The sequence below is a fragment of the Corvus brachyrhynchos genome, unplaced genomic scaffold (genome assembly GCF_000691975.1).
Source record: "Corvus brachyrhynchos isolate BGI_N302 unplaced genomic scaffold, ASM69197v1 scaffold312, whole genome shotgun sequence".
NCBI classification, from domain to species: Eukaryota; Metazoa; Chordata; class Aves; order Passeriformes; family Corvidae; genus Corvus; species Corvus brachyrhynchos.
Genome location: NW_008236640.1, coordinates 46,295 through 65,495, shown reverse-complemented (window position 1 = coordinate 65,495; position 19,201 = coordinate 46,295). Strand labels below are relative to the sequence as shown.

The window sequence follows — 19,201 nt, the reverse complement described above, 5'->3', positions numbered from 1 at the left end:
GTAGTAGGTGATACATAATGCTTGTGAAAAAGTATAATCTTCTCCTCTTGATGACATTTGAAAAATTCATGTATCACTTCTCAATGAACATATCTGAAACCAATACTGAGAGAGCAGGAGTGGGGGAAGGAGACACAGAGAGAATCTCTGATTAGCACATCCTACAGAAGAATGAACCAACTAGTAATTATCTCCTCTAAGGGTTAGCTCTTACTGGAAGATTCTCAAAAATTCATGATGTATTACCACCAACTCAGAATTCTCCACTTTGATTCACAATGAGCACAGGAGGATGTGAAGAAAGCAGTGAAACAGAGAAAGAAAAAGTGCTGCTGAGTGACTTTAAAAACACATCTCACGACAGTAACAACAGTAGTACTTGGTAAGTTTTATAATAGTTACAATTTTTGAAGAGTGTACTGAAGAGTATGGGGTAGAAGGATAAGAAAGGACAGTTCAGTTATGAGACATGTTCTCATTCTGCTCTTAGACCCACAGACACCAGGCTAGCAAGATATGTGACAACACTGAGAGTAACCTTAAAAAAAAAGATTTAAAAGGTGTCAAACTGCAAAGAGGAAACCAAAAGCAAACCAAACTGAAAAGCCAAAACCACACTCTCAAAACCAGAGGAACTGCACAGGATGGAGGTGTTGCCACCAGGTAGGGAAATCTAAGCTACTGATTTTAAAACAGTTTGTGAAACATTCTCGTAAATATGCAATACAGAAAATTCCTTCCAAGAAAGGCAAAGACAGTCTAAGCTTTCACTAACTATGTTTCTGGCAGATTCAAGTCACACCAAGCCAACAGATGGCATAACAAACAAAGAAACAAAAAAAAACACTAAAAAACAAAACAACAAAAAATTATCACATAAACCCCAAGACATTCTCAAACACGCCAGTTTTCCCATCTTCCTCTTGGAGCACCTATATTAAACATCTCACAAATCTAAGAAAATTAGTAGATTAATGCTCTTCATTTAGTACAGAATGCTGCTTCCTTTTTTCCAACAGTTTGTCCAAGACTTGGATGCATTACCCATCTAACTACACAAAGAGCAGAGACATAAGAATACTCACTTCCTACAGTGATTTCTACAGTGTGATGCTAACAACCAAATGTTTTAGCAGTGCAGCAACAAAAAATTTGGAATATGTATCAGACTTTATATGATGCCAAATACCATTGAAAACAGTTATGAGCCCACTTTCTGTTATTTCTATTAAGTGTATACTCATTCTGTAACATAATTACCATCTGGAGAATTCAGAGACTTACACTTATATATTTTATATCTTGCATGGGATCACTTAAAGGAACTACCAGACAAAAATACAAAGAATATGTTTCTTCTATTTTCAATCACCCTCTAAAAAACGAACAAATTATGCACAGTATGGCAGTAAAGAAATGAGAATGAATGCATTAACACTAAGCCCCTTCTGTAAGAGCAATTCAAGTAAATATGAATACAGGTTAAATACTGTCACAATGCTGCACATACTGAGAATTTCTTTCTACACTACAGAAATATACATACAGACTAATAGTTACATTGAATGGTTTTCACACAGATGAAAACACCACTACTACAACAACAGGACAAAACATGAGCTTTCAAAAAGGAAAACAAGGACCAAACTAACACTGACAAAGAAAGGCATAAGATGAAAAATACCAGGTTAGATCTTGCAGTGTAGTATATGTCTTCTGAATTGTCCAAAAAATCGCTACTGTCAGGCTGTTCATTAGATAGAGATCAAGAAAAGCGAGTTATTTATATTGTGACTGAAAGCCAGGTGCACATAAATGTAAATTTTCTTGCTAAAAAAAAAAAAAAAAGATACTGTTAGTTGAAACTCAAAACCATGTTAAGACAGTTCTTGGGATGGGGGCAAAACACAGCTAAGGGAATGGTCACATTACCAAACACCAAAATGATGAATTATTGCTCATCAGCTGAGCTGTGGTAATGTGTGACAAACTGTCCCAGTAAGAGTCCAGTTCAATATCTCAGTGCAGCACAGACCATAACTCCTCATGCTGCAGGGGTCCAGTCCTTTGTGCACTCACACACATAAGTAACTGAGTGTAAGTGTAAACATGCTTGGTGAGACAGAAGTAAAAGCATCAGAACTGCTTTAATGAAAACAGATCCCCACTGTTACTGCTAGAGGAAGACACAGGCATCTCTTGCTCCCACTTCCATTTCAAAGACTTTCTCTGCCAGAGCAGGTAGATTACTACAAATTTCTCCCACAGACTGGTTTGTGCTGAGGCTCTTTGCTAAAGCATCCATTCTTTGAATAGGTCACTTGTTTGCAATCTGCCATGCCAATTTAAAATGTCCACTGGTTCTACAGCTAATCTATACCTGTATGCTTTTAATTTGGTCTCTGGACCCAACATCATTATTTTTGAAATCACAAATCTGTTTTATCTGGGAAGAACATATCAGGTCTGCATGCTTCCTTCTGACATAAAGCACAGAGCAGTTAATTTTCCTCTTCAGAAAGATCCAAACAAACAGTTATAGATGCTCCCTACAGACAGGGAGATGAGGCAAGTTCTTTGGACAGGTTTCAAATATGAAACATCTGACCAGAACAGACAACACTAACATATTTTCTTATCAGAAGAATTAATCTGGATGGTTCAAGTCCCTTCACCAAGCAGCAAGGGCTTCTGAGATTCCAAAGTGCAAAGGTCCTGACTGCTAACACACAGTGTAGGAAAAGGCTTGGATTCCTCCCTTCCAACACCTGTCAAAGAAGTGCTCTCAAAAGCTGTGCTTTAACCCCCTTAGAAAATCCCTCTCCAGTTTAGCAACTCAAGTGCCTAAGGTGCAATAAAAGCACCACTGCCCCATGGAGTTATCCATTATGGTTTGTATATTCAGCAACTGATAAAAAGAAAGAAATGGGAAAAGTATTTTTAAAACTTCAGCCTCCGCCCTGACATCCTTTTGCAATTATGATTGTGTGTGTATAAATAAAATTCTTAATGAACAAAAGCATGATAATTTCAACAATACAATGCTTCCAACTGCATTTTCTTTACAATCCAGACCATGCAACAGGGAAGCAAACACAGGATAACCTGGAATCAGCTCAAAAATAATTTTGAGTTAAATGATGGGTTTAGGGTAGAAGCACTGCCTTCATTATCATATTTAATAAAAACTTACATAACCAGGGCTCCTAAATGATACAGTTATGTCACGGTCTAAGTAACACATCTGAAATACTTCTCTAAATCCCACGTGTGATTTGGTCAGCTGTTCTCCTCCATCTCAAACAGGCACCAGAAACTGAGGCTCTCTGTCCAGCCAGTTCTGAGGACGAGCCTGGTTAAATACAACCTCATACAGCCAGAGTATGCTGACCCACTACCAAAGGGCAAAGCACTTGGAAGGATTATTTCAGTACAACTACAGAGCACCACAAGGAAGTCTGTGTCAGAAATCCGACTCACATGTGGTTTGTAGACTACAGAAGTACATTCCTAAGTACACACCCTTCCAAAAACCAACTCAGAGCAAAGCCACTGTCCCTCCCACCTATCTACTAAGCCAACTTTTTCTCTGTAACACCTGCCTTAGGAAAACAAAATGAACACACAAGTCTGCAGTGAGGAAGCAAAGGAGTGTATTTTTGTCCAGGAATGTGAAGAAACTGCCCAAGTGCACAAATGTGGAAAGCAACAGTCTCCAGAGAAGAGAGGAAGCTACTGCAATTGTGTGTGACACAGCACAGACACCTTTTCCCCCACAGCTTGAGTTCTTACACCCCTTGTACTGATGGGCCCACAGGAAGAAATCACTGGCAATACACCTTGGCAGAAAGTATCAGCTGCCAGACTCAGCATGGCTCATCTGTGACACAGAGCCACAGAAGGATTTTTCAGAGAGGAAATTCTTTTAAAATGCATTGTACCTCTCCCCCCAAGCTCTGAATTTTATTATTTCCATTGTCAATACAAGAATGAGGGAGAAAAACAGTTGAGTACACACAGGAATTAATTAAAAAAACAACTCTGTAAATAAAGGGAATGCTATACTGGGCAGTGAGGTACAAAGGATATAGGTAACCTGCAACACAAAGGGCTGTTGCTTAGCACATACAGCACACCTGGCAGAAACCACAAATACAGAGGTTTGCTACATACAGTGAGTGTAATGGCACCAAAAAACCACTGTTACAACTTGTCAGTAAAATCACTAACAAGTTCAGTAGTACCAAGGAAGCATGCTATACATCTTGGATTTCTCCTCCTCCACAGATATTTGTAGGGAATAATGTGTAGTGCATAGCTCATGCCGCTTGTTACTCACAAATTCATGATGGGGCTCTGTCTCTTTCCTCAAGGGTGGATCAAACTTTACTTGGCCAACTAAAGGGGAGAAAATAAAAACAAGAAGTTGGACTGTAGTTAGACAAAGACTTAGCTTCAAAGGCTAACAAAAAAGAAAAAAATCAGTTTAATGAGTGTATCATATCCTCACTGACAGAAACTTGTGACACATGGACATACCAAACTTGTGCCTGCTAGAAACTAATGGGCCCAGAAAGTACTCTTTATCACAAAGGCAGCCCAATCACCATTTGCCTCACCTACTCATTAGAAGGAACAGGAAAACCACTGAGCAAATAGGGCAGTGAAGTGTCCTCTTTAGAGGTGCAATTTTTAGCTGTAATTTTTAGAAAAAAACTAGCCATGGTGTGAATTCACTGTTGGATCTGTTCTTCTGGGAGACTCACTAGCACTAAAGAGTGCTGAATGATGTTTGGAGTGACTTACCACAACAACTCTTTGGCAGGACTTCTTGAACACTCCTACTCTCAATTTTACCTTAAGAGAAGACAGCTAAAGCTCTGAGTACTGCTCTGAATTAATTCAAGCAAAAGAATTACTACAGCTAGGGGGATGGAGTCTGCTTTTAATGGCCAGTGATCAACCTCCTCCCTTCCTGACCTCTATGGGATTGTTTCAATTCAAAAGCAAATCCAAGCTACTGAATTAAGGAAGAAAAAATAATCCTTTGCCATTGTTACCCAGCTGAATCTGGCATTGGTCTGAATATCCTTGCTGGAGCAACACATGAAACTATGTCAATCAGCTCTCAGAAGAGCTCAGGCTGTGTCTTGTTCAATTAAGATGAAGCAATAATCACCTTTGCTGTAGTGCTGGCAAAGGGTGTATCCAAATATTTTAAAGAACCTATATCCTTAAGTGAAAGAGCCTAAGTTTTCATTTTCCTATGCATCATTAAAAATGCTTCTATATATGTCAGATACCCAAAATACCAGCTGAAATAATATCAATGATTAAATACATCATATTGTCACATTACACATGCTTACAGTTTATTTCGGAGCGTGTTTTTTCTTCTCTCCCATTTCTACTTGTTGAATGAATTCTGTGAGGCACAACAAGAGGCTAGAAGGGAAGAATAAAATATTTCAATACCAAAACATACTCACTTGAAACCCTGTAGTGTGTAACAGTTTTCAGCAGGCTTCTTGAGCGTAATATTAAAAAAAAAGAAATCAAGTGAAAGCTAAATGTAAAGACTGCATGCAATTTTTTATATATTAAAGTTAAAATTATTTGGAGACATTTTAACTGTTGAGTGCCTTCAATATAAGGGGTTTTAGAACACTGCATTTGAACAAATAAAGCTAATGCTAGCCAGCATTTGTCTTTGCCCATAGAGCATTTCATTTTTCACCATTCAGTTTAAGGCTATTGGTAGTTTTTAAAATAAGCAGTAAGTCTAAATCTGACTTACTGGCAGATTTCATTCCATTAGATACCGAAATCACTTTCCCAGCTTCTAACTAAAATTGATTCCTAAAATGTCATCAGTTACATTATTTAAGCAGATGAGAAACCTGCCTGAGGTTTTCAAAGCTGAATAGACAGGAGTATTCCTGGTACTCCTGTGCTGTGTGGCAAGAGATATAGCAAAACTTCTACAAATTCACCTTCATATTTATATTCCACTTCTATTTTTTCCCTGAATTTCCATTTACTTCTCTACAGGATGAAGTGTTCTGTGCTTTAAAACCTGGCTTTCTTTTTTTCCCCTCTGTTGGATTTCCTCTCTTCTTTCTACATGCACCACTGCAAGTTCTCTCAGAAATGTGGGGGCATTGTCCACCCTTGTTCACTGCCTCAAGGTCCATGGTGAGCATCTTTGCAGGTGAATCACCCTTCTGTATGCTTTTGTTACCAATATTGCTGTTGCTGTACTATCACAGTCATGAATAGCTCAGAAACAGTTCATTCCTCAAATACTACCTGAAAACATAATTTCCCTTCTCCCCTTTTCCTCACACAATACTTTCTTGCTTCCTATTAGGATCCAACACACATACATGGTGTTTCACCTCCCATTTTTGTTCACTTTGCTCTTCCTCGAAACTGGAGAGACTTACAGATTGTGGGTGTGTATTTTCTCCCACATACCTCAGCAGCAGTTTTTCTGTTTCTCACAGCTTGTGTCAATCCTTCCTTTCCACAGTTCCATTTGGTCTATTGCGCACTCTTTGAGCTTCGAAAATGGTTTGCTACAGCATGTCAAGGTTTGATCTGATACTGCATGCCGAAAGGCTGCTCATTTATAATCTTTTATTAAGAGGCACTGCCTGGTTGTGTATGATGTGTGTGCATCTGTAATGCCAGCACCCAGCTGTAACGCCAGGAGCCCAGCAGGAGGTATTTTCACCTTTGCAGCAATACTGTGCGAGCACCTGCACCCTGACACAGATGTCTGTGGTTGCACTATAGACAGAGCCTGTCCTCCAGTCACCTTCTCCATGCCCACAGAATTACATTCAGGATCAAATCTTCATCTCTCAGTCATGAGGACAAAGTCCTCAAGTCACCTTGAAATACCTGCACTGACAACAGGCTGACACCAACACCTGACATCTGAGCTGTGCAGGAGGACAAAGGAATGTAGGTTAACTTCCTGACACAAATGCCAGTTGGGCACAATTTCCATCATGGCACAGATCTCAAAAGCAATCTTATCCCCAAAACTTGCAGTGTGCTACGCATAAAACACGAGCAGTTTCCTCTCTGCAGCCTTTTCAGCTAATATCACATCCATCCTGAGAATCACTGTCACAGAAAAGGGAAGAACAGGCAATTGTCAACATCTCCTAAGTCCAGAGTCCCAATCAGAGATCCTGTCCATGACTGAACGGGAAATTAAGTGAAGCCCTCCTTGAGCTGGGATAGGGAAATATGCTGGAAATGTCAGATACTGTTGTCAAACAAGTAACAACTGCATGAACAGAAGAACCTTTTTGATTATACCCAAATGATGCCATCATGGTTTTTTGTTTTCACGCATTAAACACTTCACCTTTGAGTTCAGAATGATTTAAAGATGTAGTATGGTACTCTTCAGAGTGGTGGCAAATTCAGATCAACTTCTCAGCTCTGCAGACTATCCAAGCAGTGACAGATCGCATCCCCCTAAAAGCAGCACAGGCCAAGTGAAGACCTGTCACCACAGTGGGCAGCAGACTTCCCTTCAAAGACCACTGACAGAAAAGCTCTCTAGTCTCCAAAAAAGAAAAACAACCCATCAAAAAACCCCAAAACATTACCACCACCAGTCAAAAAAATCAATAGCTCTAGACAAACTGGGGAATAGGTCTGAGGCTCTAGATTCTCAATGGTGTTTTTGTACTGTGTTACGTTGTACTACATTTTATCACTTCTTTTGATTTTTGCTGGATGCATTCAGGCACTTGTCACAAGTACAGGACTGGCCAATCCCTAAATTAACATCTCCAGCTGCCTCTATGAGCAAGAAAGTTATGGAGCAAGTTAAATTGTGCATAACATACACTTCTTATTCCACTCATTTTATTATATGGAAAGACCACAATGCCAATGACTGCTTTGCCTTGGTGAGATTCTTCATCTGAAATACAAAACTTGCTCAATTTCTCCCCAGACAAGGCACAGTTTTTGCTCCTGATACCACACTTCATTATGGGATAATTGATAAGCCCTACAGTAGAAAACAGAAGAGCCCTCTTAATGCTAAGTCACAAGGGACATGTAAGAGTGAACACTATTTTGTAAGCTACCAGTAATTATCAATAAAATGCAGACTGGTACTCCATGCAAGAGAAGAAGAGAAAGTCTCCACCTGAGCAGCCCAAAATGAAGGTCAAGAGTCCTACTAAAAAGATACACCAGTGACACAGGGAAATGGTACATGGTTTCAGCACAATCTCCCAGGAAAGCCTGGGAGGGAAGCCTCACAGAGCTGAGCAGCTCACTCACAGGAAGCACACTACCTTTCTTCTTACAGCAGCTCATGAAAGCTTTGGTTTTCTGCTTTCCACAGAAACACCACCTGAAGGGCCTCAGAGCTCTCACTCATCAATGAGCACAGAGAGAACTAAAGGACACTCATGAGCTTATGGTGAGAAGATCCAAGTTACTCAGTGCTGACTCCATCAGGAATCAGACACCTTTCTCTTAAGTGACCTGAAAGCCAACCACATCAAGGGATTTCTTGTATTTGACTTAATTCTTTTTTATCGGAAAAATCTATTAAATGTGCTCCACTGTGTGCATTTGCTTCTAAAAGTTTTGACTATTATTCCATCCTTATGCCTTCATCTCTTTCCATCTCTTTTGGAAAATATGCAAGCACTGCACTCCATAACATAAAATATTATCTATTTCACTTTGGCTTCTTTCCACACTTTTTATTTTAGCTTTTAAGATAGACTTGGTGCAAGTCAACTTGTCTTTGCTGTTCAAGGGGCTAAAAGCTCATTTAACTTGTAAAATCTGAAAATTAGTCTCTTAAATTAGTTGCCTCGTTTAAGCTTCTTTTACTTTGAAGGCATTTTTAAACTAGTTTACCCATTAAAAATCACCAAAAATATGCAATTCAAGAATCAGTGGCATTTGTGTTAAAAGGATTACATTTTTTCTTCAAAAAAATGGGAACTGTAAACATTGGGGAAGTATTTGCTAACATGCAGTAAAGTATGAAGACAGGATGAAGTAACAGAATATCTGTTTTCTCTTCTGTATTAAACACTTCAGTCCTGTGCTCTTTATCATCTTACATAAGCAGGCTACTTTTTCCCAGCTGTTTGAGCAGAAAATCAGAAACTCTTTGATGAAACTGTAAGTGAAATCAAGTTTCAGAATATTCTAAGATGGAAAAATACAATCTGCAAAAAACACACATCAAACCATTTGACAAAAACATTACAGGATCATTCTCTCCTACACAGGTATAAAATCATTTTTATGAATGCTTTCTTTGCAGATGGAAACATAACTCCATAAAGAAACATACAGCAGAATGCATGACAGAACTCAGGACTGGAGAAGCAGACCACATTTACTGTTTCAAAATTGTTGAACAACAATAAACAAAATTTTGAAGTATCTAAATCTCTTTCTCTTTGAGCTTCCCTTTCCAAAAATATAATGATTTTTGCTAAGTGCCTGTATGTGTGACAGAGCAGCACAACCAAAAGTAAAAGCAACCCTTGAGACTATTTCCAGATCACAAAAAAATCCTGGGGCTCAATAAATCACAACAGTTTAGTTTTGCTGGCAAAAAAACCCCCTTAATTAAAACATATTCCTACCTCAGGATCATCATCATCAAAATCATGGTAAGTGGAATGATCAGGATTATTCATTTTATCCAGAAGTTCAATGGCAAGACTTCGATTTAATGGCTGGGTAACAAAGGGATGCTGAAAGACAGAGGGAAACACGGAGATTAAAATTCCAGCTGCTCACATTAAGCACATTTTAATTTTATAACTTTAAAAAAACCCTCATACATAAATTTATACCTGTAGCAACTTTTCAGCTGTAGGTCTTTTTTTAGGATTTTTTGTAAGTGCCATTTTCACAAAATGATGGAAACTATTGGACCTGTAAAACAAAGTGTTAAACATTAAAATCAATTTCCCAGTAAAGTACCTTCATTAACTACTGAAACAGAGAAGTACTTACCATTTCATTTTGTCCTTTAATTTAGGAGGCTGGAAGTTGCTTTTTGTCATCAGAAAAAGTGCTCTGAAAAAAAAGAACAACAGCATTTCTGTGGTTATGCTGCAATAGATACATGAGATAAATTATTAAACACTTTATTTAATAGGCAGGAAGAAGCCATATCAGTTTAAGAGACTCAACCAGGACATTATACACTTATGCACCAGAAAGAGTTGTTATAATTTCTGTCCTGTTCACTCAGAACACTCAGCCCAGTGCCCTGCAGGACATCCAAAACCCGCAAGAACACACAGCCATCTCTTCAAATGGATTATTTAATTAGCTGCATTTACCCACCAAACTAAAACCCCTTACCAACCTCATTGGATGTAGGTCAAACATTGGAGGCTGAAGTTCAGCAAGCTCTATTGCAGTTATTCCAACTGCCCACAGATCACAGAGCTGGTTATAGCCACCTTTCCTTTCTACTGCAGCAACTTCTGGTGCCATCCTAAATGGTAAAAGACATTTTTAGGTAAACTTCTCACCATAAACATTCTTCTGTACACATGAGTTTAGTATTCTCTTCCTTAACACTCTCAATCTACAAAGTCACAGTATATATAGATATACACACACCTAAGTGTGTGTGTAAAAAATTATGCAATGTACACCTGAAGTTTCCCTCAGTCATCATCTAGTAACTAATAGGCAGTTTCTAAAATGGTCATTTAGGAGTAAGTGGATGAAATCAATGTCTCAGACTAAATACTACTCAACAACCAAAGAGCCTGAAGTATAATTATTCAGCTACAATAAAATCCACACAATATCCAAATTTACATATTGCCTAGAAAGTGATCCACTGACTTAGAAGAAAAGAATTCTAACAAGAGAAGAAGTAATAAAATGTCAGCTTTCTTGCATCCTGAAAGCACGAGACTCATCGTCACCTCTGTATAGAGCACTCCTTGTTTGTAAAGTCTGTCTCACTCATGTTAGCTGACCTCTTTTAAGTCAACAAAGTGGTTTCACATTCTCAGGTGGCAAAAATGAACAAACATAACTTGCACATAAACAGGAATACCTAAAGGAAATTATTCACTTGGAATTGTCATGTGTTTTGAACAGCCAAAGTGAATTATGAATTTGATTGTCCTATGTAGCCCTACGAGGCGGCCAACATGTTAGTATTTCTTAGCTTTGAGCTTTATCAGTCCAGATCACCTGAAAAGTAGCACCAAATAACTCAATAAATGTAACACAGACAAAGTCACTTAGAGAGCGCTCCAGTAAATCAGCAAGCAGCATCTCAGCTGATGCATTATTCAAATACAGGTATCCTGTGGTCACAGCACCAAGTCTGCCAGAGCTCAAAAAGTGTTTGGACAATGCTCTCAGGCACATGGTGTGACACTTGAGCATGTCCCTGTGCAGGGCCAAGAGCTGGACTCAATGATCCTTGTGAGTCCCTTCCAATCTGTGTCTGTAGATCTGAAAACATCAGCAGCTTTGGTGGTAGAACTTACTTCAAGCCTGCATAACTAAACTATATTTAGATACATTTTTTCCAGAGTTCATTAAAAATCCCAATCATTCTAAATCAAAATGGAAGCTTACCACAGCAGAGGGGAAACATGGGCAAAACATTTAAATAGGAGGGTTACTAGCACTGCAGTTCACCTGCCCTGAGACACATCTAGATCTAATGACCACTAAAACCTCCACGTGGCCTGCTTCAACTAAATTTTTCTTCTCTGCAATCTCAAAAATTTTGCTTCTTTACTTCTGCTCTCAAATCTCTCAGAAGCTCTGCAAAGAACTGAAGCTTTTTGTCAGCATTAACCTATGTAATGCTTTTGAAGTTATTATTTAAGGTTATTTGAGAAGCCTGGCGCAATTTGAAAGTTACAGGCAAGGACTGAGGTCACCCAGACACCTTGGGAAAGAGACACAAACCAATCACAAAATCATGACTGATGGGTTTTTGTGTTATTCTGAAAGGGAAGTGAAGCCTTGCTGTGAAGAAGAATGCTAAAAATACTGTGCTTGGCTATTTCAAGTCAATACTTGAACATTGGGGTTTTTTCATTATATATATTTTTATCTTGCACCTACTATGTCAGACTACAGAATTTTAATATGTCTGTGAAGTATACAACAAAAGTGCTATTTTACAGTGGAGAATGTGTCTCATTTACTTCAAGGTGAAAGGGAAAAACCACTTCCAGCAGGAAAAGGATAAAATGAAAGACAGAACTTCCGATAAGAAAAATTATACACACTAGTTTAATGGGGGAAGAATAGAGATGCAGTACAGACAGAACTGTGTCACAGAATTCAAACAGTTCAAGTAAATAAGGGGAAAAATGGCTTAGAGAAACTGTTCACAAGTGGCAAAAGTCTGTGGATCTGTGAAGACAAATGAAACTCATCAACTGAAAAGTTGCAGAAAACCTGTATCTAGGTTGCAGGGGAAGAAACATAAAATGACAAAACGGAAAATCAGGGAATAAAAGAAACATTTAAGATCAAAGTTAAAAACAAGCAAAATTGCTGCTAGTTTTTAAGTTTTACTGAATTAAGATAAATTAGTCAATGGTGATGGCACTACCCAGCCTTTTAATTTTTCAGAGCATTAAAGCCTTTTCTCTGACACTCAGCTAGTTCAGGATTTGGAATAAGTAACACAGATACGATCACCAGAAAGTCTGACACAGCCTTTAGTGGTTAGTCTACCCAGGAAGGGACAGAGCATGCTTTTGTCACAATTTTTCAACAATGTGTGTTACCATTATATTAATGGTCAATATCAATGTTATATTACATTAATGGTCAAGTAAAATACAGTTACCAATATGGGGTGCCAATGAATGATTTCCTTTTGGCAATTGTAGCTGTTATCTGTGCAGATACTCCAAAATCAGCTATTTAAAAAAAAAAAGGCAAAAACAAAATGACAGTTAACAAGTGATTTGATGTAATTAATTGTTAATGAACACAAGTTTGGTTTCCCCACTGTTAAGAGGTTCTTACATATACTGGAAATATTTAACAGAAGATAAATAACAAAAGCAAATAACAGAAACTTGGTGTGTCTCAGATACCATTGGTCAGCTCGCCTCAGTCACCTGCCAAACATGCACACAAATGTCCCTCATCCACACAAGGAAGAACAGGCTGGCACAGAAGACCTAACAGGTACATGCAGTGTTTTAATATGGTAAAACACCTCATTTTGTGTTATCAAAGAGATTCTTTCATACAAGCTTTCAAGGTACATTTCACATTTAAAGACTCTGGATGGTAGATTTTATTAAAAATTTATAAAACTCTGTGATTTTTTACTTTTCCCTTACAATATCAGGTCTTTTACCTCGCAGTTCCAAAATTACGCCAACCCATCCTCAGATACTAACTGGATGGTTTAGTTAGATACTACCAGCAAGATAAAAAGAATTCTGGTATTCACTAATTCCTTACATGAACCATCACCTCATTAAACAAAACAGAGCATGCTGCTTCTTAGACCACATAAAAATACTAATTTTTAAGCACTAAGATGTATTAACTCACCTAATTTTACGTGTCCATTATCCGTTAAAAGAATGTTTGCTCCCTTTAAAAAAGAAAGGTTTACTTGAATTAAAACATGTCAATTCCTTCAAAACCACATTAAAAAAGGAAATATGTGAGATCTTACAGCAAATTAGGGGCCAAAGACAAAGCCAGGATTGTGTTCAATAAACCTGCAGCCTTATCAAGGAAATGTCTGTGAAATTAGCAAGTTGCCATTCTGTTATTAAAGAAACTCCTTGGATATACAGTGTTTTTCATTAATTTTTAGTTTAGCCTATGGTACTACAGAGTTTGCATTGCACACAAAACCTCTCAATAAACAGTATTTGCCTGTGCTGATAAATTCTTACTTTTTTCTATTTACAATGACTCAAAGGAAACAGGAACTCAAAAGGTCAAAGTGGAAACAATTTTATTTTCTTTTCATAAGTAGGAGCTCATTTTGTCTTGTTTGAGAGCCATGCTTACAATTATAGCCTAAGGACCTGCCTAAATAATCAAGCATTTAGCAAAGCTACTTCCGTCCTTATGCAACAGAGCATTCCGCTAGTGCTGGATTTGGAGAGGTCGTTTTTGTGTGGCTGTGTGTACCACTCACTTCAGCTCAATAATCAAAATTAACCCAAAGCAGAGTGTTTGTATTACAAAATTACAAGATAAAAGGACTGAAAACGAACCTGATGTGAAGACTGAAACCAGGTATAGGTTGAGCTGAGTAAAGGTTAAAGCTGGCTAAACACAGCTCCAAATGTTAGCACTGCACTGCCCATCAGGCATATGGAAAGGCAGCAGAGATGAACCTCCAAAAACGTGTGTTTTTACAGATTATGGCTTTTCCCAGAGCAGGAAAAGTCAGGCCTGCAATAAAACACAGCTAACTTGGCCCATGCTGCACAAGTACAGTTAATGAGCTTGGCAAACAGTGTAACAGCCCTGCTTACATGCTCTTGACCTTTTTCACCTTTCAGGCTAACAGGACAGGTACTCCAAACATGTAACTTAGCTACTGAGAGAAGCAAACACAATTCAGCAGTCAGGCAATCTGCAGATGAAGATAGTACTTTTCCATACTCATGAGAACAGCTTTATTTAAAAAAAAAATTCCTCTCAATGTAAGCACCGTAAGCATTTTTTATCAGCACAGTTCTGCTTGGAAGAAGTATCTGTGCACTGTATCCTTACAAGCATTCTATAAAGTATAATGGGAAACATTTAATTTGGGTGCCTGAAGTAATCTTTCATTCAGAAATTACTTTCCTGATTGCTCAAAACCCAAATATTCTTCTGCAACCATTGAGAACAACTTGGAATCAGGCTGCATGAAGGCAACTACAGTTGAAGCTGCTGGGGAAAAAAGAAAGCAAAACCAGCCAAACCAGCAGCATGCAACAACACAAAAGAATATGATGATTTACTGTCAGATTTCCAGAAGGAAGCTTGCCAGGTTTGGAAGGGCTTTGGAAAGACTAGGCAGTAAAACTTCAGGAACAAAAAGTCAACAGGAAGCACCAGAAGGAAACTATAACAGAGTGTAAGAGTTGCAACAAGCCACTTTTGGTACAGCTTTGCTGAGATGGAGATTTAAGTAAGTCAGTACTAATAGCCTGATTTGCAGCACCCTCTCTATTTTTAGCATGCGAGGGAGGGGACAGAAGTAGTCTCCAAGAACCGCACAGAACAGCAGCCGCTGCCCTGCAATCTGCTCACCAAGATGCAAGAAGCCAAAGCTGGTTCAAAAAGAAGGGGATATTGAGCTCCCTGGAAAAGCTACGGAAAGAGCAAACCTTTCTTTTGCACAGAGCCTGCACCCTGATAGCCATCTGAACACATACTGCTCTGGACACCAGCTGATGCCTAAATTTTACAGCACTGGTCCACATAAACAGTATGTGTGGCTCCAAGGAAAAGAACAAACTATTTCCTTGGATGTATTTTAAAGAAAGATTTTTTTTTTTCCCCTTGGGCAGAAACTTTTATTTCATTCTAATAGATTAAAACCCCCTACATATTCAGAAATATACTGAAAATTGATACGTAACAGTAAAGACCACTGGAGGTGATGTAGCCTATTTTAAAAGTACCAAAAACCCCTTCTGTTTTTACTTACCTTTATATCTCTGTGCATTTTTCCTTTACTGTGAAGATAATATAGTCCCTGCATAAAATATTTAAATAGTCATTTAGTCCAACATTTTTCATTTGACATACATTTCTTGCTCAATTAGCACATATATTTAGGATCCAATTCAATCCTCTAAATGACTTACTGACTGAAGAACATTTTTATATTCCAGTGTAACCTGCTGTAAATTTGCAGACTTAATAGATGTAGCAGCATATCTAATATCTTTATATAAAGTAGCATACCTAAATATCTTTACATAAAGGTATTTATATATTTATCTAATATCTAAACGACAGGACAGATGGAAGTAATACCAGTCACCACACCAGTTGGAAGAAGAGTATTCCCCAAACAAGTTTTCCTCTGGACATGGTAACTGTCACCTTTTTAGACCCAGCTAAAAATTTACTGGTAAATTGCCTAGAAGTCTTCTATTCAGCAGTCAGATCTCTGGACCACTGGTAAAGCTATCTCCTGTATCATTACATATCTCAGTCAAGCCTAGAAACATGCTAGCAGGCAGTGCTTTAGGTCTAATCCTGGAGTTCAACTCTATTTGATGGATTTCTGTAAAAGCATTCAGCCTTATGGGTCTCAATGACAGCACCAAAACATTTTAAGACTCAACACAAGTTAGAAACCAAATTTAAATTCTGGGAGAATTCCACAGAACCAAATTCCTGCATGACAAATCAGAGACCATGGCATTCTGGACACTCCGGCTTATCCCTAAAATGCTCTTCCAGGGTAAAACGACACGCAAACATCTTTCTTGTTCTGTGACCATGAACCTCCACAAGGCTCTATGTTCATGGGAAATATCCATGTCAAGACTGGTATTTTTTTTGCCAGCTCATGCAAGACATCATGAAATTGACTGCAAAATTTAAAATGCAATTAATCAAAGCATCTAGCAGACCACTGCAACAATTGGCATTAGGCAGAAGAGTCCCATGTACACTCCTCAAATCTCTGATTAATTCACACACTTTTACCACTGCCCTGGAAGAATCTGAAGTCACCATTTTCAAAATTGAATGCCTGGAGACAGGTACTTTAAAGGTCACATTTAAAAGACCCATATTTTCAGAATCAAATCTCACTGATTCCAGTAAAATGGACAGCAAGTATTTTTTGAAAATGGAGGATTCAACTGGCTTCTAAATATGGAGAATGAATGTTAACTTCAGCATCCAAGTGAGACTCCGGATTCACGGATACTGGTGGCCGAATTAATGGAAAAATTACTTCTATGCATGGACAACAGCCTATATTCTCAGACTTCTTACTCAGGAAAATGGTGTTGCATTATAAGCTGCAACAAGACATCTGAAACTACATGCATTATAGTTGGTCAGAGTATTATAAACATGTATTTACAGACAATTTAAAATATAGAAAAATGGGTCCATGAATAACATTTAGAAAATACGTACAAAATAGCAAGTTTTTTTCTCACACACAGTTTATACATATTAACCAAGATATCTTCCCACACAAATAAATGGTTTCATAAATTCCATTCTAGACTACTCACTCCTCCATATCTGAGAAGATTATGGATTTGACTGATGGACTATCTGGTGGATAAGGAATTGCCTCAATGACTGTATCCAGAGAGCAGTGGTAAACAAGCTCAATGTTCAGAGTGACAAGTGTCCCTCAGGGTTCCACACTAGACTGTTTAATATCTCCATCAATTATATAGACAGTAGGATTGAGGGCATCCTCAGCAAATGTGCAGAGGTCTCATAAGACAGATGGGGACAAGGTTTTTAGCAGGGTCTGTTGTGACAGGACAGGGCATAAGGGTTTTCAAGCAGAGGAGGGTAGATTCAGATTAGATATAAGGAAGAATTCTCTTATCATTATTCTTTTATCTTATGAGGGTAGTGAACCACTGGAACAGGCTGCAGACAGAGGTGGTAGATACCCCATCCCTGGAAACATTCAAGGTCAGGTTGGACAGGGCTCTGAGCAACCTCATCTAGTTGAAGATGTCCCTGCTCATTGCAGGGGGGTCTCTAAAGGCCTCTTCTAACCCAAACCATCCTACAACTTTCTAAGAACCCTTTCAAAATGGTTTAAAGACTCAAAACCCTTAACACTCCCAGATGTCACATAAGCCTGATCTGAAAGTTAAAAAAAAAAAAGCCACATCCTGTAAGTCAGAAGGCAGCAGTCTCTGGCTGAGAGATAGGGAGATGTAAGCGGCAACCAAGGGAGATGGCTTGGAATAGAGCTATCTTTTGCAAGAGAGTTTGAGAGAGGCAGCAGGTCTCAACTGATGGCATCCAACAGGTTTGCATTCACTACAAGTCAAGAACTGCTCTCTCACACAGAAGCAAGACATCCAATGAAAAAGCAGTTTCTGATTAAGTTTTACTGGTGTACTGAACCTGTAATTTATGAAAGAAAAATGAAAGCTAGCATACCCACAAGGAGAGGCTAATGACCTTACCTTCAACATCTCAAGCACATAGGCAATTTTTTTCTTATTGGCACAGATCAATTATGACATATGCAAAGCTGAGTGTTTAGATTTTCCTTCAAACATGCAGTAACTAATTTATACCATAAATATGGATTAAGAAAATATGCTGCTTTCCCCCTTTTAAAAACAAATGTAAAATTAACAGCAGAAAGATGACAAGAGTTTTCTTCAAATGACCCAGGGTAATTTGAGGTTATGCAATTATACAAATTTCTAGGCTGTAATATGGGACCTCGTCAAAAGTCTGAGAAAAATGCAGTCATTCAATTACTGCACTTCCATGGCATCACATGTTATTTGTAGCTTTTATTTTTAGCTTTTAATACTTTTACATTAAAAGACTACCACGAAAACCTGAGGACACACTACCTGTAGTGTTTCTCTGCTAACATAGGCAATCTGCTGCTCTGATAGTGGTCCAGTCACTGAAATGGAAAAGAAAAAGGAAAAAAATCTCAAAATCAGGTAAGATACTGCCCATTCCAAATTCACACCTCAATTACTTCCGTTCACACAGATAATACCTTACACCACGAGTCTACAAGTAAATGTGCTTAGTCTTTACCCCAGACTGAGCATCCCAAAGGCCATCAAACATTTTTTGAAGTCAAAAATGTCCTGTCCCATTGGAATGGAAACTACTAATTCTTCTATATTTAAATCTCATAGTAATTAAAAGGAAAAAGAAGCACAAGTAGTGATCTAAGCCTAACTTTTTTTCCTGAACAAACCCATTCTTCTCTAGAGGGCTGGACTTTCAACTCAGTGACTCAGAGCTGCAGCCAACTCCATTCAGTCCTCTTTGAGCCCTGGGCACTTCTTTATACCATTTGTGACCTGCTCTCTCCTTCCTTCCTTCCCACTGCCTGAGAAGCTGCTCCCTCCAGCTTCTCAGCCTCTCTCCGAAATCAGCTGTCAGCACTGCTGCTCCTGGGCCTGCCACACCAAGCACCTTCTCAAACTCCCCCTGTAAGCAGGTTCAGCCGTTTCCCAAGGGA

The 19,201-nt window shown here is 38.5% G+C and overlaps 1 protein-coding gene across 4 annotated transcripts in view; it reads right to left on the bottom strand.

Moving 5' to 3' along the window:
* MAP4K3 (mitogen-activated protein kinase kinase kinase kinase 3) overlaps positions 1–19,201 on the bottom strand; it is a 58,371-nt gene that overhangs the window by 32,212 nt on the left and 6,958 nt on the right. For 2 of the 4 annotated variants that reach the window (XM_017726683.1, XM_017726684.1), the window contains exons 4-14: positions 18,573–18,628; positions 15,692–15,739; positions 13,582–13,624; positions 12,860–12,932; positions 10,385–10,516; positions 10,027–10,089; positions 9,864–9,945; positions 9,651–9,761; positions 5,370–5,445; positions 4,340–4,398; positions 1,685–1,747 (exon numbers count right to left, since the gene is read on the bottom strand). In XM_017726683.1, the coding sequence (XP_017582172.1) occupies positions 1,685–1,747; positions 4,340–4,398; positions 5,370–5,445; positions 9,651–9,761; positions 9,864–9,945; positions 10,027–10,089; positions 10,385–10,516; positions 12,860–12,932; positions 13,582–13,624; positions 15,692–15,739; positions 18,573–18,628 (806 nt within the window). The remainder of the gene's footprint in view (positions 1–1,684; positions 1,748–4,339; positions 4,399–5,369; positions 5,446–9,650; positions 9,762–9,863; positions 9,946–10,026; positions 10,090–10,384; positions 10,517–12,859; positions 12,933–13,581; positions 13,625–15,691; positions 15,740–18,572; positions 18,629–19,201) is intronic. The other 2 variants (XM_008644342.2, XM_017726686.1) reach the window with 1 other exon arrangement.